Below are 22500 nucleotides of genomic sequence, written 5' to 3'. Positions count from 1 at the left end.
TTATTATTATTATTATTATTAGTAGTAGTAGTAGTAGTAGTAGTTATTTATTTATTTTATTTATTTTTTTTCCCTTTTTAGTTAAGATATAAAAAGTTCAAATCATGGAGAACATTATCAGACTCTAGTGAGACTGCGGGTTACTCACACTGGTTTCACTTATTACTTACGCAAGTGGTTCATGATTCTTAAAGTGAGAGTTATCGTAGTGGCGCGGTACTGGGAAGGTCACAGGTTTCTGGCGCTCACAGCTTTTTACTTCAGTCTGTGCTTTAGTCTTTGTCTCAGGCAAGGGAAGGGAGCAGGGGGTTTGTTCTGAGTCAGGTGGGGACTGGTAGGGTTAGCATGGCCGCCTCTTTCCACCCTGCGGACAGAAGCTAAGTCGAAGAGTTGTGACCTCGCTGTCTGGCGGGTGTGGGGCCCTGGCTAGCAACCCTTCTCTGTGTGTGTGTGTGTGTGTGTGTGTGTGTGTGTGTGTGTGTGTGGCCAAACTGCACCTTAAACTACAAATAAATGAGATATATGTACTCGCGTATATCTATGAATCTTTTGTATCTTGTTGTATTTCCTCTCTCTCTCTCTCTCTCTCTCTCTCTCTCTCTCTCTCTCTCTCTCTTACTCAGAACTCTTTTTATGGTTTCTCAAAGCTTTTCAGTTAATTTCTTATTGTCTAGATATTCATTCAATTATTTTTTGTAGTTTGTTTTCGTTTCGTTTGTCTATTGTATTTTTGTTTTATTTTCTCTCTTTTCCTTGCTCAGAACCCCTTTTTATTTTTTCCCTTGAAGCTATCCAGTTGATTAATACTTGCCTGGAGATTTTTCAATTTTTTTCTTCGTAATTACTTAGTTAATTAATTTTGTCTATTGTCCTGATGTATTTTTCTTATTGCCTTTAGTCTTATTGTCTTCAGCTGATCTTTGTAATACCTGGACAAGGCCTTTTAGTTAGTTCCTCTTTTGTCTGAAGGTTTATTTTTATTTATTTATTTATTTATTTTATTTTTTTTTTGTAGTTGCTTAGTTAATATTCCTTATTGCTCACATGTTTCCCTGTTGCCTTTAGTCCTCTTGTCTGAAGTCTTAGCTGATCGGATTAGTGGCCAGAGCTTTTTGGATAGATAATTTTCTATTGCGTTGAGATTCATTACATTATCTCTCTGAACTGTTTATTTACTTTGTCTCTTGTTCACTTTTTTTTCTTATTGCCTTTATGGTCTTGATCCTTCTAGTCTTGCTCTCAGCTGAACTTCGTATTATTTGGTAGAATTCTTTAGTTAGTCTTCATTTACCTTAAAATTTACTGTATTATCTTTTTCAAACAGTTTAGCTACTTTTGTTCATTATCCATATATCTTCTTTATGTTATTGCTTTTAGTTTTAGTGTCCGTAGCTGAATTTTGTATTATTGGCAACATCTTCACCACCTGCTCGCATTCCCTGACTCTCATCACCTTGGTGGTGTTAGTTTGTGTTGTACAGGTATTGATCTCTACGTCTGGGCCCGCCATACACCTCCCTCCCTTCACTCCCCTCCACCCGGGCCATTCCTTCCGCCCTCCGCCCGCCACCCACACACCTTTACCCACACGCCTGAAAAGTTCTTTGCCACAGGGCCTCCCATCCATGCACTCACCCGCTCACGTCTTGTGTTTTTTTTTTTTTCACTGCTATCTTCACCACCATTACTACCACTACTACTATTACTACTATAACAACAATAACAACAACAATGACAACTACTACTACTACTACTACTGCTACTACTACTACTACTACTACTACTACTACTACTACTACTACTACTACTACTACTACTATAATAACAATAACAACAAAAATGACAACTACTACTACTACTACTACTACTACTACTACCACTACTACTACGACCTCCACCACCATCACCACCGCCACTACTACCATCACTAATAAAGCTTCAACAACAACAGCAAAAACTACTTCAACAACAACAACAACAACAACAACAACAAGTACTACTACTACTACTACTACTACTACTACTACTACAACCACTACCACTACTACTAATACTACTAATACTACTGCTGCTGCTGCTGCTGGTGGTGGTGCTGCTGCTACGGCTAATATCATCACCCCCATGTATACTTTATTGCTACCACTAACACCGTCATTTCCGCCCACATCACTACCGCCACCACCGTCTCCCTTCCATCTTGCCCGCAACCAACATCAATTTGGTCCACCACCACCGCTACCGTTGTCATAACTACAATGAATAATTTTGAAACCATGGAAATTTATGTAAACCTAATTGCAAAACAAGGAGAATGATTATGAAATGTACTTGCTTACGTAGTCTCTGTTGAAGGACCAGAGAGAGAGAGAGAGAGAGAGAGAGAGAGAGAGAGAGAGAGAGAGAGAGAGAGTTATAAAAGTATACACATAATCAAGAATGAACAATAGTACACGGTAAATAAAGATTACACCCAGACAGAAGAAAGAAGTAGGAATAGGAGAAACAGGAACAGGAGGGAGAGAACCAGAAGCAGAGGAGGAAGAGGAGAGGGAGAGAAGCAGGAGTAGGAGGAGGAGGAGGAGGGGAGAGGGTTGGGCTTAAGATAGCATGAGGTGGGAGTCCCTAAGGTCGTGCGTCATGGGGTCAAGACTGATAGCCGAGGGAGTCTTTAGCGGAACCTCAAGATAAGCGACCTGGTGAAGTTGGGCGGCGGACGGAGGGAGCGGGAGGGCGAGACGGACGGGCGACGGCAGTCTGAGTGATAACAAGGAGAGGGGCGCGCGACGGCCTGGAAAATACGGTATTGAAAGCCTGTAAAACTGTACCAACCACTGCCTTTCACTTGTGTCTGTGTATAGGGAAACGTTTCTCATGCCGTGATACGTTGGTGTGGCCTCAGGTGCGGCGGAAACCCACCAAAACACCTAAAAGACCCTTACCGTAAAATGCCTTGATAGCTTTGTGGCTTCTCGACTCATGGCCTAAATTTAGGTTGCGTGTTGGATCTTGGCTGGCGGTAGATTTCCAGGGGCGAATCAGCACTTTGAGTCAAGTCAGTGCTATATGACGTTGTATTTGCGGCGCCATAACGCAGTCAGTCATTCAGTCGAGTATTTAAATAAGAAACGCAGTGTCCACGTTTACATATAAGAACATAAGGGAAGTTGCAAGAAGCCGTTAGGTCTACAAGTAGCATTCCCTGTATGAAAGAGAACTGAGTACTAATGTTCATTAATGTCCAGGCAATAGGAAAAGTAGATATAGTCTTAATGAGTTGTTTTTATTGTAAATATTTATTGTACCGTGATCGGAGTTTCAGGATATAATCTTTCAAATCCCTAGTGAGTATTTTGTTTTGGGTGATCCACAGTGTCATTTGCAATCCACTCCTCGCCTTGGAAGGCCGCCCGTGTGTGTGACAGGCATGCGAAGCTAGAGTTTGTTGGTGCCATGCAGAGGGGGTTGGTGGGATGGGAGGGGTGGGGTGCGGATGGATAAATTGCGCCGTAAGTACTGAAGAGTTTACTTGTTTATTTTTCACATGTAAATGAAGTTGGAGAAAAAATAGAATGAAGTAAAATAAGAATGGAATAAAGTAAATAAATAAGTAGATAAATATATGAATGAAAATAAATAAGTTAAATAAAATAAAATAAATGCTTTAAATGTCGACTCCCCAAATAAAGTTAATAAGAAAATTTTTAATTTGTGCTCAGCGAATTACTTCAAGTTGCATGTAAGTGCCAAACAAAATCATGCAGATCACGAATGCTGCTGCTGCTAACATAACACATCTATTATATCCACCTGATTATCACCAGGATTACTGTAACGTGATTATCAGTGCTCATTAAGTAGTAGTTTTATTCATCGAAACACTGGGCAATGCGAGGGATGATCCGCGTGGCCAGGTAATATATTTTTTTTATTGTAACGATGCTGTTGATCATCATCGATTGAAAACAACAGTGAACTATAATGACAGTATTTTCCCTTACCTTACCCTGCTTTACCTTACATTACATTACTGTATCTTACCTGACATTACATTACCTACCTTACCGTGCCTTATCTTAGCATGCCATGCCTTACCTTAGCTTACTTTACCTTAGTACGCCTTAACATACCTTACCTTACCTTACCTTACCTTACCTTACCTTACATTACCTTACCTCGACATATCTTACCTTAACATACCTTACGTTACCTTAACATACTTTACCTTACTTTGCTTTAGCTTACCTTACCATAACGTAGTACTTTAACCTAACTTACCTCACCATACTTTACCTCACTTCACTTCACCTCACCTTGCCTCGCCTAATATAACTTTACATAACCCTTCTTAATCCCTCTCAAGTTTTCCAAGCTACTTGTGGACGCCTAACAGTCTGGGAAGGGGAGGAATGCGGAACATTGAGAGTCACAGACAATCTGGTTACAATTGAGAAAAAAAAAATATCGTCTGTTATTGGTCCAGCTGCGGCATCAGTCTCCACACGATGTTCTGTGAAGGTCTCTCCCTCACATAACCCTTTATATAAGTTTCTCAGTGCTTCAAAACTCGAGGCGTTTTAACTTTACGTGCAGGAGGAAAAATGGAATTGTTGTAATACTACATAAATGGATACTGCAAAACACAACGTTTGAAGCGGAAATAGATACTTTAATATAAAGACATAGATACTGATACAGAAGGCATAATACCACAAAAATATAGTAAAACATAATAATGGATATGACATTATGTACGTGAACAGACAAATAGAAAATATAGTACTAGTAAGTAGCTACAATACTACATAGACATAGAAAGAACAAATCGTTAGCTGTAGAAATAAGGATATAAACACAGAGGCAAATGGAGAGGCTTTAACAGATGGGCAGAAAAACAAAACCAGGTATAGCAGTGTAATGTCAGGGCATTTATCACAAGTTCAATTACCTCCCGGAGAGCAGCGAGTGTTTACAATAACATTCGCGGCACCACCCTATTGGGAATCCATTATTAATGATTGTATTTTCCATCCCCCTGTACTCCCTCCGCTGTATTTTTCTTTCCCCTCTTTTATCTTTTCCCTGTACGAATATTATCCCTCCCCTCTCTCCCCTTCCATCTTCTCTTTCCTATATATTCCGCACCCTCTCACCCCCTCTTCCTTTCCCGTCGCTCATCGTCTGCAGTGAGATGGAGAGGAGGCCTTTGTACTACTCATACGTAAACACGCTTCTTTCCATCCCGAAGAACCTTTTTGTGATGAGCTTCAATCTGGACGCTTCCTTTCTTTACGCATTCCCTTGGTTACGCGCGAGACAAATTGTGGGTTTTCTGAAAGGAGGATAAAGCTGAGACCGTCGTGAGCTTTGTGTTTTGAAGAGTGTGTCTGTGCGCTCTGAGAAATGAAAGCAGGTGCTCTTCGTAGAAATGCTTTTCTGCAATGACTTTTAGTGAGTGAATGTTAGGAATGATATTTCAGAACTATGCGTGTCTTACTCATTATATATTGTTTTTATATATGTCATCACTGTCACAGTTTCAATGAGGAATAAGGAAATTGTATGTGGTATTTAAGTAAGGTTGAGTTTTAAAAATGTGTGAATGCAATGCTGTATTTAACAAAAAAGTATATATCTTAAAAAAGAAAAAAGAAAAGAAGAAAAGTCTTGTTTCTCAAAGTGGGACGGACGTGATTATGACAATTTGCCAGAATTATTATACCAGTAGGTTCAGAGAGAGAGGCAACAGCTGCGCAGGGAGCCAGTGTAATAACCGGCATCATAAACCATAACAGTTTGCTTCCTGAATTGCGTAATCAGAAAAATAAATATTTCGCCTTGATTCCCTGAAAAAGAGATGACTCCATTACATGACTGTCTTGTTATGATCGCCAGTGGTGAAGAATAATGGCCTTGTAACAAATGAAATGTGATAGGGAACGAATAGATACCCAAGACAATTGCGAGGATTGTGTGCGGAGTGTGTCGTTGCCGCTTACACTAAATGCTACACGTCGCTATACCGGTGTAATTCATCTTCTATTTATAAGTGTTGCTTATTCATAGCTTTCTATCAGCACAGGCTCTTGGGGACAACTCATACTGGTAATGCATCATAATACATCAGCGGAGGGACTGCGCCGCGAATGTAATTTGAAATTTAGAGTCTGGTTTGTGTATTGTGCTCTGATTAAAGTTGGTAAAGTTAGTGTTGCTTTTTGTCAAGGTTTGGCTAAGTGTTATATGATTTTGGATGATGATAAGACGAACGAGTAGGACGGGTGACAGGAGGCTCGATCAAACTGAAACAGGAGTATTAGGTAAATGTTCTTTTAAGTATCGATCACAGGTCCTTTTAATAGACAGACCTGTAGTGGAAACATGAATTGCCTTTGCTTAAGGTTTGGTGAAGTGTTACAGGATTTTGATTGATAAGATAAAGGAGAAAGGAATCTGGTAGGATACTTAGGCTAAAGCAGGAGTAATATATGAATATGCTCTTATGTATCGACTTACGGTTCCTCTCAGAATAAGACCCGTAGTGGAAATAATAGAGCTGTAGTGGAAATAATAAGATAATATCATATTGCACTTCAGTCTCAGCCCATAAGTCTCTCTACCGCCTCTTCCTCTCATTTTGATATATTACTGTAATGTAAAATACTGTTAGTATAAGCTGGAAAATGCAGCCGTTCCGAATCCCGAGAGTAATTCCGTAAAGAGCAACTTTCAAATTTGTCAGAGTAATGATGGGAAAAAAAAGTGTTTGACGATATCACAGAATTTGAAATAACACAAATGCATCAACATCATTATTTTCAAGTGCCATTAGACTTAGTGAAAAAGAAAAAAAAAAAAAAAGAGAGAAAACATACTTTTTTTTTTTTTACATTGTATATCACTTTACGTAGGAACGAAACAATAACAATCCACCGGAATCATTTGTCGTTGGGAGCGAAAAAAAAAAAAAGTATTCAAGTTTAGAGTTCTTTTTGCACTTTTTTCACCCTATTCATCTCGCGCAGGAGGGAAACGAGGCGCCTGTATATACAAGTCCGATGTTGATTGTAAGTTTAAAAGGCGCGGAGGCAGCGGGGAATGCTTAATGAGATTGAAACTCCTGCAGCGTGAAGGAGGAAAAATTTGGTGGTGTTTGTAGTCATTTTTCAGAACATGGAATGGAGAGGACTGGGAATGTTGAGAAAAGCTGAAGGGTTGGATTAGGATACTACTGTTCGTTGGCATATATTTCTCCATTTTTTTTTTATTGTATGGCTACATTACCTTCATCTTATCATCTATTACTGAAATCTCTAATATTTTTTTTTTTTTTTTTCGGGGGTAGGGGTAGAGGTTTTACTTACTTGTGTATTTATTTATCTGTTTGTACGTGTATGTGTGAGGGAGTATTTTGCAAAGCGTTGATCAGTCAAATAACCTGCTTCCTTTGTGCCTGTGTTTCCTGTTTTATTTATTTAATTATTTATTTGTTATGTTTGTAGGTATGTAAGTTGTGTCCCATATAGTACTTGTATTCGCTATTTTACTTATTTATTGATTTACTTTTTGTATGTGTACGTGTGAGAAAACTTTAAAGCGTTGATGAATGAAGTTAATTTGTGTCTCATGTAGTACTTATATCTGCTGTTTTACTTATATATTTACTTATTTACTTCTGTTTGTACGTGAGAGAGAGAATTGCAAAGCACTGATAAATGAGTGGCTTGCGTCCGACACGTTTAGTTCCCTGTTGTTCGCTCCACGGGTCAGTGTTCGCCCCGGTCAGTCCTGAGATAACGGACGGGGATGCAAGATGACGTCCAGCACGCGTTGTCTGGGATCCGGCCGAGATTTACTCAAGCCAGTGATGGAGGGGCTGCGTTGGGGACACACACGCACACACACGCACACACACACACACACACACGGAAGGAAAAGCGACTAAACAAAGCAAACAGGACAAAAAGGAGACGTGGCCACAATTTCCTCTTTTCCTTTCCGTCTCCAAGTGATGTTTCGAAAGACACGGGATTTAAACTTTCATTTTCTTTATCACTTTTACGCCGCTCGCCTTTTTACGTTTTGTGTAGACATTCTTTTGTTTCCTTTTTCTTTACTTTCATGTTTTATCTCGCAAGGCAAATAGACTTTAATAATAATAAAAAAAAAAAAGGAAGAGGAACATAAAGTAACTTAAGTAAAGAGGTTTTAGTGAAGCTACGAGAAGACATTACTTTTTTTAGTATGATTTATGCGTCTAAACATTTACATTTTATAGGGACATGCTTCTCTCTCTCTCTCTCTCTCTCTCTCTCTCTCTCTCTCTCTCTCTCTCTCTCTCTCTCTCTCTCTCTCTCTCTCTCTCTCTCTCCGTCGTCTTGCATCTCCATCGTACTAAGTATTATCCATTACCCTTGAACAAGAAAGTATCCCGCGTCCCTTGAAGATAAAAGTTTCGGGAAGGTCGTGTATGTGTGTGTGTGTGTGTGTGTGTGTGTGTGTGTGGACGAGGCCCCGCCATTGAGGAGCGCACGCCCATGCTCTCTCAGGCGTTGAAAAATCTTGAAAGTTTGCTCCGTTAGCGTCGGTTCACTACGAAGGGCGGCGTGTAAAGACGAGGCGGAGGAGGAGGAGGAGGAAGAAGAGGAGCTTGAAGTGGAGGAACAAGAATAAAACATGAAGGAGGAGGTGGACATGGAGGAGGAGGTGGTGGTGGAGGAGGAGGAGGAGGAGGAGGAGGAGGAGGAGGAGGAGGAGGAGGAAGAGGAAGAGGAAGAGGAGGAGGAAGAGGAGGAGGAGGAGGAGGAGGAGGAGGAATCTGAGACGTAGGAATATGAGGTGGACGTAAAGGAGGAGTACTCGTATGAAGGAAAGGAGAGAAAGGAGGAAGAAAAGAAGGAAGAGGAAGAGGCGGAGAAAGTTAAGTCAAAAGTGTGGACAGATGAGGAAGGGGAAGATGAAGAAAAAGAGGAAGAAGGAAGAGAAGAATACATGACTCTAATGCAATAAGGGACGCCATTGACCAGCAGCGTGTGATGAAAGTATTCGCAAGACAGAAAATGGAAAGAAATGCAGGAAATGATAAAGTTTGACGGCCGGCAGACTGCTCGTGGCGGCGTGAGGGAAGAATGCAGAGAGAGAGCAATAAAAGCACCAAATGTGACGGCTTGCTCCCTCCCGCACCCGCCATTCAGGAAAGTCTAGTGTGTCCTCGCAGATAAAATAATGCTCCTCTTGAAAACAAACAAACAAACAAACAAACAAACAAACAAAAATGCGAGTGTCACATGTCATTCAATTGGAAGTGTTAATCATATTCATAAACACACATTAATATTCTCTTGGGTGGACGAAAATGAGAGTGGTGAATGACGAGATGTTTCAGTTAATGTTGGAGTTTTTGAATGGAGCGGACGAAATGGAAGTTGCATGCTGGTGTGTGAGAGGAAATACATTCCCTTTCTGGCGAGGCATCGGGCGTGCATATCTGAGGAGAATAAGAGGAACAGCGGTAGACGGGCCAGACGCTGAGCCGAGCGGGACGAGAGGATGAGCTCCCAGGCCGGTGCTGAGAGGCGGCATGTTGGTGCTGAGGAAAGGGAAGGGAGTCGCTGAGGTGGGGGAGGGAAGGAAGGTCAGGAGGTGAAAGCCCTGCGATCTGAACCTCTTCGTCTCTTTCTTTTTGTTGTTCACTCTTGTCAGCTCTCATGCACCGTTAGTTCTTGCTGCTCTGCAGGTAGTAAGCATTGATCGCACCAGTAGGTGTGTCGCTCATACGGTTTGACTTCACCTAAGGCCATGTTGAGAGGTATGGCCGACAGGAAATATACAGGTAACTCAAAGGTCTTGTATGATGGGTTGGCTTTAAAGTCGGGGCTTCACATTCGCCTCCCACACAACACTCCTTTGTTGTCTCTATAACCATCCATCTGTTGGCATTGCCACAGTATTTTTTTTGACTGGAAATGACGGGCACAAATAATAGAACTGATGCGCTTTGTTTCCCACTCATTGATCTGTCAATTCTTATTTAGCTGAGAAAGTGTTGGCACGTCACATGCTGTGTGAGCCAAGCCGTCTGTCCCGCCACCTCGGCCGGCGGAAGGGAAACCAAGGGTCAGGTTGGGAGCAAGAAACAAAGAAAAATGTTACTTGAGTATCAGTATATCAGAGTTACGGCCCTTGATGGGACGTTAGAGTGACCCTCCCGCGACGCAGGGCCACGGGGGGCGGCGCCTCACACCACGGCGACGTTCACGGCGAATGCTCCACACCTCTCAGAAGGAAACCAAAGCGGCCTTGAGGTAAAGAACTACCCTCTCGGAATTTTCATGTTGCAGGAGACAAATTTCCTCTCGAGTAAAGTGGGAAACAATAGTTGTGACTCCCTACTGAACAGGGAGCTCCGGTTTGCATCTTTCACCAAGTGACCGAAAATTAATTGTTCCTTTCTTGTGAGAGAGACTTTAATTTTAACAAAATCTCAGTGAACAGTGCACGTCTCCAGGTTGTAAAGTGATTGCCGTACTACGGGATGCCGCTCATCCTTGTAAGGAGATGGTGTTATTTCAAGCATTGTAGTTTTCTTTGTTCAGCAGACAATCAAGGCTCTCTAAGGTATTACACAGAATGGCCAAAATTGTCTTTTTCTTATATTGTTGATGATATCTTATATATTTCATGTCCTAAATGTTTTTCAAGAGTTAGGGTTTGCGCGTGGAAGCAGCTGGTGGCTATTGTGTTCCTGGACAGCATATGGAGCTGAACCTGAAGGGGGAGAGGAAATCATAATACATTTTCTGGCATATGTGGGGAAAGACCAGAAAAAGTTTTGGGCTTCTGACTAGACGCACTGTCACGAGAACACTGTTAGGCCAGCACTGTTTTTGCCGCACTCGACTATACTTTAATCAATTTTAACTCAGATTTCAAAACCTTACAATACAAAGTTTCTACACACAGTAAGGAGTTGTCACTACCTGCATGCTTTGCTGCCCAACACAACTGTTATGGGTGCAGGTGAGTAACGAGCGGCTCTTGTCTGGTGAACAAGTAGGAAGTAACGAGTGTTTACTGAGCCTTTTGCGTGCATCCAAAACCGAGCACAGATTTTTGCATGCACGCAAACGTCCATTTAGACTCCTCTCCCTGTATATGAAAAAAAAAAAAAAAATATTGTGGTCTGACCAAAAGATGACAAGAAAACATCAAGCACAGGAATCTATGGGGCTCTGGGGAAGTCATTAACACATGCGGCCTTATTACTATTGCCAGTCAAGGAGGTTCTCACGTGTAAATGATTTACTAAATTTTAACGACGTAATAAAAAAAAAAAATCCCGCCGGTGAAGTGCGTTTATGATAGTCTGCATTCTCTGAAACGATGCCAAGAATCTTCATAGTCGTAATTGTGTGTAATGACCCAGCTCAGACTTATTCGAACTTCCAGATGAATTGGTCAGTATTTCATTACACTGAGTGTGTTTTGATTGTGCCAGTTTATACAAGTCCATACAAGTATACAAGTGGGTACACCTTAATTTGTGGGGATACATTTAAACAAATAAGAATGAATGGCAATTATATATATATATATATATATATATATATATATATATATATATATATATATATATATATATATATATATATATATATATATATATATATATATATATATATATATATATATATATATATATATATATATATATATATATTATATTATATTATATTATATTATATTTTTAAGCTCAGTGAGAAGCCGGTGGTATCTGGCATCCAGACAAATTATAACTGCCACCTCGTTTCACGTAGCTGTGAACATTACTTGCTGTTCATTATCTCATTGATTGCCTTCCATTTGGTATAAAAATCTTAAGTCACAATTGTCCTTGGCGTGCTTGAATTAGAATTAGCCATACAACTCAGAGCTGGAAGAAATACCATCTGCAAGCGCCTGTCACAAAGAGAAGCATAGCCACAGACAGTCATACGCTACACACACTTTTCCCCACATCACACAACCACTTCACAGACTATACTGATGCCCCACTACTAACCCTAGCATTCCAACACTGAAACTCTACAACACTACCATATTGCTTTACTAACAAACCACGTATCACCAGCTGGGAAAAAAATTAAACAGAAAAAAGAAGGAAGCTGTGTCCCCGATTCCCCCTGGAGTGCTTGCCTCGCCGCTGCTCCTTCAAGTAACAACTCAACCGTGTCAATGTCCTCTCCTGCCGACGTTTTAGGCTCGTTTTATAGGGGTTTTATGGCTAGGGAAGAGGGAAAGGGGTGAGGAGATGGAGGAAATGGAGGAGGAGGATGAGGAAAGAGAGGGTGTTGGGGAAAGAAAGAGGAAGAGGAGACGAGAAGATGGAATGAGGATGCATGGAATTGGGGAGGTGATGGTGATATGTGAAAATATTATGAGTAGGAAGAGGACCTGCAGGAAGAGGACGAGGGCGGGAAAGGAAGCGAAAGAGAAAAGGGAGAAAAAAAAAAAAAACGGAACACAAAATAACACAATGGAATAACAAACATCAGATCTGTACGTCGTTACGAGGCTGTTCATGGAGGACTGCACAATCTAGCCTACACCAAGATAAAAAAAAAGGACAGCAGAGATGAAGGCTCCTCCCCACCCACTGCTCCTTTCAGCTAAGTTTTGCAGGAAAAGAAGAGCAGGAGGAAAAGGAAGAAAAGAGGGGGAGAAGGAGAAAGAAGAAGAAGAAAAGAAGAAGAAAAAGAAGAAGAAGAAGAAGAAGAAGGAGAAGAAGAAAGGAAGGAGAAGAAGAAGAAGAAGAAAGAAAGAAGAAAAAAAATAAAAATAAAATAAAAGAAAGAAAGAAAAGGAAGGAAGAAAGAGGAGAAGGAGGAGGAGGAGAAAGAAAAAGAAGAAGATCAGGAAGTGATGGAGAGGAATTTATGGATTGATTGACTGACTAACTGGTATAAGAGAAGGAGGAGGAGGAAGAAGAGGAAGAGAAAGATAAAGAAGCAGCAGGAAGAAGAATAAGAGGAGACGAGAGTGACGAAGACGAGGACGGGAGCAAGGACAGGTTGTTGTGGGTGCAGATAAGACTTTGGAAGGGAAGAGTTCACCCCAAATCCTCTTTAAGCTGTTACCGAGAGCCGCTCCTTCCTGCTGGTGTTTTCCTGCTGCTCGGCCTATCACAGGGACAGCAGCGGTTTGCCTTGCTGGTAAAACTGTGGCGGAAGTTAGCAATAATAAGAGCACATTGGTTTGTGTCTGTATCTGTTCTGTCTTACTTCTCTGCGTGTCTCCACTGAGTTTTACCTGTTTGTCTCTCCGTCTGTTTGTCTCTGTCCTGTCTTGCAACTTGTCTGCGAGTCTCTAGTCGAAGGTAATGAGTAGTACTGTGAGTCTTACCTGTCTGTATGTCTGCTTGTCTGTCTCTCTCTCTCTCTCTTTCTCTCTCTCTCTCTCTCTCTCTCTCTCTCTCTCTCTCTCTCTCTCTCTCTCTCTCTCTCTCTCTCTCTCTCTCTCTCTCTCTCTCTCTCTCTCTCTCTAGGGCTCAATCATGTCTTACTTCTCTGCTTGTCTCCAGTCGAAGAGCACTGCGAGTCTTAACCTGTCTGTCTCTTCGTCTGTTTATGTCTCTGTTCCTTCATACAGTCAACATCTGCTGACTTCATGCACACACCGTTCCTACTTTTGACCAACCTTGTCCACTCCCCTTCATGATAATAGCCATTGTTTTTAGCATTCGTATTCACTTTTACATTGTGAGAGCAGCTATACCGTGCCTCTTCATCGTCCCTCCACCAGCACCACACCGCGCGCTGCTTCTGCCTCGTGAAGCTGCATAAAAAAAGGGCTCGATATGGAAGCCTGCCATGATTTATATTCTCCCTCCCTGTGTGTGTGTGTGTGTGTGTGTGTGTGTGTGTGTGTGTGTATAAAGAGAGGTGAATGGGTAGATGTGCTCTCTCTCTCTCTCTCTCTCTCTCTCTCTCTCTCTCTCTCTCTCTCTCTCTCTCTCTCTCTCTCTCTCTCTCTCTCTCTCTCTCTCTCTCTCACACACACACACACACACACACACACACACACACACACACACACACACACACACACACACACACACACACACACACACACACTCACACACACTCTACGAGGGCGAGCGTCACGGTTCATAATTGTCAGAATGAATGATTGCATTAGGATGTTAGGAATTCCCTTGACGCCCTTAACCACTCGTAATAATAATTATAACACCTCGCATATCAACGCCCACGCAAGTCATTTCATCACCATCAATCAGCTTTACCCTTTGAATGGCATCCTTATGTCAGCCAAATCATCGGTGCTCTATCCTGTCCCTGGTTCTCTCTGCTTCCTGCCATCACCCGCTCTCCTCGTCAGTGATAAGACAGTTATACCTCCCCGTATGGTTATGTGCATTCGTAACAAAGGAAGGTGGAGGTGACTGGGTCTCTCCCTTGTCCCTCTGAACTGCTTTACTGGCGTTCTCCCCGTCTTGGTGTTCAGGGAAGATTATACGCAAGTATGAATCTCTGATGTTCTGTTACAGAGTATTTTACATGTATGCGGAGTAAAATGTATGTATTAAGTTTGCTATTAACTTCTAATAATTTTTGTCGTGTTTTAGGAGGCCTATCGAGGGGATAAAGAGGGAGAAAGGTGCTAATATTGTCGCTTCCATAGAAATTTAACAGGTGATTTTCAAAGTGGAATTTAATTTAGTTCCAAATATTTTATCTTAAAGTAGTTTAAGTCATAGAAAGGAAAAAAAAATATAAAAAATAGGCAGAGAGTTCAGTTTACCAGGGAAAAGGATGAAAATTTGAAGGTATTGATTAACTTCTACATTAGTGAGATGGACAGAAAGTGATGAGCAGTAAGGTCGCGGGAGTGGGGAGGCATGCGGTTACTAAGTTCAGAAAAGCAGTAGCCATGGAGAGAACGGTAGAAGAGAGCAAGAAAAGCTTAGGGTATCTATATTATTTATGTATTTAAATTCTGTTTCGCTTTTTTGGGTTTGGTATGAGTATTAAGAAGACTTATCATCATTAACTCTGGAACTCTCCGCCTGCTTTTGTTCTTCCTCCCTCTTATGACTTGAACAATTTGAAGAGAGAGATCAATACACCCTCTGAATGAAAAGTGAGCAGCCTGTCTAGAATCCTTTTCTTTTTACACTTCTGGGCGTCATCAATTAATAATTTCGTTGCCCAAAGACAGCTTCCTTTTTTTTTTTATTTTATATAGCTGAAGTTGCGATACACATTTATGAGCCCATATTAGATTATACGAATGATGTGCCGAGAACTATCTTTAGCTTGAGCTCTAAAATAGAATAATAGCAAACTTAACCATGACAAAACACCAAACTCTTTTAGAATTAACGATAGCCACGGTATACATCACACGCAGAGAGACGTAGAGAGACAAGCTGCATCACACACACAGCAGTAAAAACCGTTCACCCTTCCTGACACCTTCCCCCCCCACACACACATATCTCAGCAGTCTTCTCCCTCAGTACTTTAACACCTCGTTAACTCATTCCTCTCACCTCGTCAAAGTTACTGAGCTCGTGTTCCGTTTTTTTGTCATCACGCACGACAGAGGACGAGTTGCATTCATCAGCGGTGTTAAATTGTGTTATGAATTCATGTTTTAGGGGAGAGAAGGGAAGATACGATGGTGTGATGGCTGGCAGGCAGGGTGATCCCTCGCTTAGTGGCTGCACCGGCGAGGGAAAAGAGGTGTGCGCGTTAGGTAATGGAAAGAGAGAGAGAGAGAGAGAGAGAGAGAGAGAGAGAGAGAGAGAGAGAGAGAGAGAGAGAGAGAGAGAGAGAGAGAGAGAGAGAGCTAACGAGGGTGTGTCTCCCCTTCATGACTCCATCGTCCCCATTTCTCCTCTCTCTCTCTCTCTCTCTCTCTCTCTCTCTCTCTCTCTCTCTCTCTCTCTCTCTCTCTCTCTCTCTCTCTCTCTCTCTCTCTCTCTCTCATGAAGCTGCCACTCACGACCTCACAACTGTCACACTTCCTTCACATTCCTTCCCTTTAGCATCACAGTTCTACCTCCCCGGCGCCTCCGGCAGGTTACTGTGTGTGTGTGTGTGTGTGTGTGTGTGTGTGTGTGTGTGTGTGTTTGGACTCTTGTTGGGACTGGGACACTGGAGTCTAAGGTGCAAGGAGGTGTGTTGAAAGGTATACTGAGCGAGTTGTTTTAGAGTTTTCACGCGGAATTAGGTGATGTGAATAAGTGGTAGGGGTTTGTGATACTGATTCTGGGATGAGAAAGCACAGAGGAGCGTGACATGTACTGTTGTTCTTGGTCTAACACGGTGCGTCTGTTGAGAAGAATACAGTAAGGCTAGAGTTGGTGCTTGGAGGGCGTGGCACTAGCAGATGATGTACTGTCGCTGCGGGTGGCGAGGTGCGGAGCGGGGTGAGCAGGTTCGCGGGAATGAGACGCGGTGTGGTGATTGATTAAACGACACAGGGCGGGGCTGGCAGGCAGACAGTGGGGAAGCATCCAGTGAGGTCAGGGCGAAGCAGGGCAGGGCAGGGCAGGGCAGGTGGGCGCCTCGTTACCTCCACATATGAGTATCGGAGAATCGACACCCCGAGGAAGCTGCGGAACACAAGTCGCTTATCAGTGAAAAACGGGGTGCGGCGCGAGGCGAGGACTGTGACGGCTGCTCTTTATCAGTGAGGTAGTGTTGCTTTAGCTCACGTTTCCCCCACTGCACCATGAAAATTGGCGCCGTTATCTCCCCCCAATAACCAGGCTGGGGCGTCAGGGGGACAGGGCAGGCTCGGGGGTCGGCATCCCCTCCCAACAACTCACCTGAGAGCATTTCATCTGGGTGCGCGGGTAACTCAGCGAGTAATGGGCGCGGAATATGCGCCATTACGCTGACTGATGGCCGGCATGAAGAATAATATGTACAAGAATAAAGCCGCGATATTTCGTGAGACGCGGCGGCCCGGCAGGCCTCGACGCGCCAATACACGGCAGCAATTTACGGCTGTGGCGACGTCGTTGGCATGACAGGCGGCTGCATTGTCCCACTTTACGCCCCTGCGGCGCTCCTTCGCTGATCCTGCAGGATTCTTTCACGGCGCCCTGCACGCGCTGACTCCTGAGAAATGTTCTTTTTAGCCTCAGTCACATCCTTTAGGGTTTTATGACGTGTCTTTGAATATTTCTCTTCCCGGATGACACTCCGCGCGCGAAATTGCTGGTGTTCGGTACAAGCAGAGGAGTCAAGGTTGCGGGAAGGGAAGGGGAATGGGACGGCGTGGGGGGGGGCGGTGATTACATCCCGGTCCTGTGGGGCTTGCCGGCCGGTGGAGGGGCTAAAAGGATACCGTCAAGGCAACGAGTATACTAATTACACCTAATTATCGCCCGTAACTTGGTGGATGATCCTCGTTTAAAGACCCGCCGGCCATCTGGGTGAGGCGTCACTGCCCTCTGAGCCCAGATCACACCCTCGTCCCCTCATAAGTCCGCCTCCAGCACCATTCCATGACTCGTTCACCAGCATCACCTCCTGATATGAGCAGATTCTTTTAGCTTCCCACCCGCGACACGCACACTTCCATTCCCTGTTTCGGCCCAAGAAACTTCACCAACGTGCTTTCTACCATTCTCTGAACCTTGTATGCGTGTATGCCATCTACTGGTAATACTTTGGAGCAAGACAAGATAAGGACGCTTTGTTGTACCTGTTCAAATGTGCTCTAGATTACCATGGGACGGCTTTTCCTACTCCTGTTGTTGTTGTTGTTGTTGTTGTTGTTTGTCATCGTCGTCGTCGTCGTTGTCCTCCTCCTTCTCCTCCTCCTCCTCCTCCTCCTCCTCCTCCTCCTCCTCCTCCTCCTCCTCCTCCTCCTCCTCCTCCTCCTTCTCCTCCTCGTGCCCATCCACTTGTGTGGAGTAGACGTGTTGTGACCTGACTTCCGACAAGACCAGCAGCCCTTACCGATAAATGCACCAGTCGCGCTAAGTTTATTTTGTTTTACCTGTTCTCTTTTCCTGTGTAGCTCAGACTCCATACAAATTACACAACACTTCTTGACGCAAACACAGTGATACATTTGTTAGTTATCAGTGCTAAGTCTTCGTCTGTTTTCGCCTGTTCGTCTGTTTCTATGATTTTTTTCTTGTAGCTTGGGTACTTTGTTCTATATTTTAAATTATCCTGTTTTGAGGTAATTGTTATTCAAAATTTAAATGAAAGAGCAAATTTGTGTGTACTGCTGCGTAATAGACGGAAGATAAAGAACATCAAAACCGAAATGATGGAACAGTGAAAGTAGATGCTGTCTTCTAGCTAAGAAAAAAGCGTATCACAAATACAAATTAACACAAAATAATAATGGTAAATTAGAGTGCGACAGATTGCGTAGAAAAACTAGAAAAAAACTGGTCAAATGCAGCAAAAAATCTGTTGAAGCCCTGATCGCGAACTCGTGTAAAACGAACCTCAAAAGAATTTTACTGCTATATAAAAACTAAGAGAGGTTTAACATCAACGATTGGTCTAGTAATAACAGGAAATGGCAAACAAATAGAACACGAAGCAGACATGGCGAACACCCTGAAGGATTACTTTTTATCAGTCTTCACGATTGAGGATATTCAGGGCAGCCTGCCGACTCCCGCGCCTCGGCTACCTGACTTCACCATCACAGAAAACGAAATCTTCTCAGTCATGAACAGCATGAGAATAAACAAAACACCAGGGTCAGACAAGGCTTCTTAAAGAAGCAAGTAATGAGCTCGTGAAACCGCTTACGATTTTATTTAATAAAACTTTACTAGCGGGTAAAGACCCCCAACGAGTGGAAACTAGCAAATGTCACGCAAATCGTTAAAAAAGGAAATAAATAACTCCCAGCCAATTGTAGGCCGACCAATCTAACTTCGGTAGTGTGCAAGCTTATGGAAATAATAATCAGAGATAAGATTGTTAAATATTTAAAAGAAAATAAAGTCATGAAAGATTCGCAACACGATTTCAGAACCAAACGTTCCTGCTTGACAAACTTACTAGGCTTCTTTTATGAAGTATTTAACTTATATTACAAGACAAAAGCAGTTGATATTATTACCTTGATTTCACCTGAAAGCTTTCAGCACTGTTCTCCATAAGAGACTCATCAATCAGGTAAAAGCTCACGGCATAGCCGGAAACACCCTGAAATGGCTGGGAGTCTGGGTTTCTGACAGAAAACAGCGTGTTGTAATTAATGGAAAAGAGTCGGATTGGCATAAGGTAATAGCGGCGTTCCTCAAGGCTCTGTATTAGGACCAGTACTTTTTATAATATTCGTTAATGATACTGATTAAGGGATCAATTGCAAAATAAGTAAATTTGCAGACGATACCAAAATAACAAGTAAAGTAACGCCAGTGTCACAATGGCAGGAACTGCAGTGTTATCTCAATAAACTAAAAAGCTGGGCAGAAAAATGGCAGATGAAATTCAATATAGAAAAGTGTAAAGTTCTACATATCAGAAACAGCAATGTTTAAGCGAGATGTGTAATGAATAATATGCCACTGTCAAGCGCTGAAAAAGAAAAAGATCTTGTTGTTGTCGTGTTAAAAGATCTAAAGCCGAGTCAAGACTGCACAGAAACAGTAAAGACGGCAAATAAATTAATAGTGTTCATTGGAAGAACCTTTGAATTTAAATCAGAAAAGATTATACTTGCCTTATATAACTCACTGGTGCGCCCTCATCTACAATAATGTGTGTAGTTCTAGTCACTATGTTACAAAAGAAGACATTGAAAAACTAGAAAAGATATAGCGTAGAGTCATAAAGATTATTCCAAGATTACGTAATAAGCTGTATGAGGAACGACTGGAAGAATTAAACCTATTTATCTTGACGAAACGCAGGATAAGAGGAGCCCTAATTGAAGTATTCAAAATATTTTATCACTGGTCATTCTAACCTGACAAGAAATAATGGATTCAAGATTATATCCAAGCGTTTTAAATCCCTCGAGGCCAAGCATTTTTCTTTAATCGCACAGCAAATATCTTGAACAAACTTCCTTCAGAAATCGTAAACAGCAATTTTATTGAATCATTAAAAAAAAAAAAAGACAAATATATAAAAACCAATCCCCAACAAGGTCTCTTCTTGTCCGAATAATTACAAAATTCACTAATAAAACTCTTTTATTTTACATAAATCAGTTTTATTATTAATTGTGTTAATTTTCAGGTGGGCATATAGAGTTCGCCGTAGGGTGTACAGTAGAACTTCCTTTCATCCTTTCCTATAAAAATTGTCAGTTTTTTCATACTGCATTGTACTCGTACTTTTCCCGACTATTTCCATGCCAGCGCAAGCTGGAGGGAGTGATAATTGGGGAAGAGCCTTCTGCTTTGCTGTCCTGTCTCTCTTCCCTGTAGCTAGTTAGAAATAGTTACCAAACAGCCTTGCAAAGACCAAAAGGTCAGTTGCTGTTCGGCTTTCCTTTGTATTCCTTTGTATTTGTATTCCTCCTCCTCCTCCTCCTCCTCCTCCTCTTCCAAAGCCTCCAAGGTCTCATCAACACATGTAATACACAAAGGGAAGGTGAAAGAAGTGCAAAGAATATGAGGAGGGCAAGAAAGAGCAGAAAAAAAGTAGAGAGAGATGAAAATAGAGAGGATAGAGATGGTGCGAAAGAGTATGGAGAAAGAGGAAAGAAAAAAAAAGTACGAAGATAGATAGAGACTGTGGGAGGAGGAAAAAATAAAAATGGACTAAAACAGGGACAAGAAATAAAAAAAAAAGAAAATAGCCGAGGAGGAGAAGAAGGAGGAGGAATACAAAGGAATATAAAGGAAGACAAACAAGAACAGATCTTGAAGTTCCTATTAGACTATTTGTATAATGCCTTAACTACCAGTGGAAGAGACATGATAGATAGCAGAGGAGGAGGAGGAGGAAGTTTAAGAAGGAAGAGAGAAAAAAAAAATGGAAATGACGAAACACTAGATATGGTGAGAAGAGGAAAGAAGTGGAGAGAGAGAGAGAGAGAGAGAGAGAGAGAGAGAGAGAGAGAGAGAGAGAGAGAGAGAGAGAGAGAGAGAGAGAGAGAGAGAGAGAGAGAGAGAGAGAGAGAGAGAGAGAGAGAGAGAGAGAGAGAGAGAGAGAGAGAGAGAGAGAGGAGGGGGCGTCATTACCTGTGTTGTGTGTGGGTGCCAGGTGAGGGAGCGGCGGGATGGGATCAAATTAAATGCTATTTTTTTGTAATATTACAGTGACGCATTAGATTAGACTGAAAATCGATATCGCCTCATTAAGTCTACCTGTGTGTTGTTGTTTTGGTGCATGCGAGAGTGAGTGGATGGATGTATGAGTGAGTGAGTGTGTTTGTGTGTGAGTTTGAGGTTAAATCTGAGACCGTAGCTGAGTGTTTCTGTTAGTGAGTGAGTGAGTAAGTGAATGAGTCGTTGCGTTTGTGAGTTCGGGAGCATATTAGAGAATGAATTAGAAAGTAAGTGAATTATTGAGTGAGTGAGTGGTTGAGTGGGTAAGTGAATGAGTGGTTGTGTTTGTGAGGGATAAATGAGAGAGGGAATGAAAGAGTATTTGAATCAGTGAGTGAGTGAGTGAGTGAGTGAGTGAATGAGTGCTTGTGTCTGTGAGAAGTAAATGAGAGAGCGAATGAAAGAGGATGTGAGTGAGTGAGTGAGTGAGTGAGTGGGATGTTTACCAAGGAGAGACAGGTAATCATGTCTTGTTTTTCTTCTCAGGTGACACGTCGAGGATGATGACGCGAGCCGCCCTTCCTCTTATTACAGGTAAGTGTGTCTGCCCCACCTGTGCCGCCCCTTTCCCTCTCCCTGGCGAACCCTGCGAACTCAACCTTTTCTTGTTTGTCTCTCCTAGTCTCCCTTTTTTCCTTTTTTTTTTTCCTTTTTTCTTTTTTTCATTACGTTTTTGTTTCGTTTTTCTTGTCTCTCCCTTATTTTTTTTCTCTTTTTCCTTGTTTCCGTTATTTTTCTTCTCAGCATCCTTAATCGTTTTACAACTCTTCTTTTCTCTCCTACTCTCCCTTTTATTTATTTTTCTTTCCCTGTCCACCTTCACTTTGTCTCCGTCTCCCTTTTCTTCTGTCCTTCCTGTCCTTCTTTCTTTTCTCTTTTTTTATATTTTCATTGACTTATTCTTCCCTGTATCTTTTAAGTAGTTCTTTCTTCCTTTTTTTTCTTTTTTCACCCCCTTCTCTCTTTTATTTTTGGTTTCCGATTCTTATTTTTCCTTCCTGTCTCTCTTTTAAGGACTGCTGCCGCTCTTTTTGTAGTTTTTCCACTTCTCTTCCTTTTTCTTTCTTTGCCCATTTCTTGTTTTCGCTTCGTTGCCCATTGCCCTTTTCTTTTCTTTATTGCCTGTGTCCTTTTACTTTTTTTTTCTTTCATCATTTTTATACTCTTCCTTCCACTTATCCATTCTTCCTTCGCTTTCCGGTTCGTCTTTC

At 42.1% G+C, this 22500-nt stretch overlaps 1 protein-coding gene across 1 annotated transcript in view; it reads left to right on the top strand.

Annotated features, from left to right (window-relative positions):
- LOC135105256 (uncharacterized) overlaps window positions 1-22500 on the top strand; it is an 83258-nt gene that overhangs the window by 12448 nt on the left and 48310 nt on the right. Inside the window, exon 2 of the mRNA XM_064013482.1 lies at window positions 21776-21823. Within this exon, the coding sequence (XP_063869552.1) occupies window positions 21790-21823 (34 nt within the window). The 5' untranslated portion in view covers window positions 21776-21789. The remainder of the gene's footprint in view (window positions 1-21775; window positions 21824-22500) is intronic.

This window comes from Scylla paramamosain, chromosome 1, assembly GCF_035594125.1.
Source record: "Scylla paramamosain isolate STU-SP2022 chromosome 1, ASM3559412v1, whole genome shotgun sequence".
Taxonomy (NCBI): Eukaryota; Metazoa; Arthropoda; class Malacostraca; order Decapoda; family Portunidae; genus Scylla; species Scylla paramamosain.
This window is presented reverse-complemented; position numbering and strand designations above follow the sequence as displayed.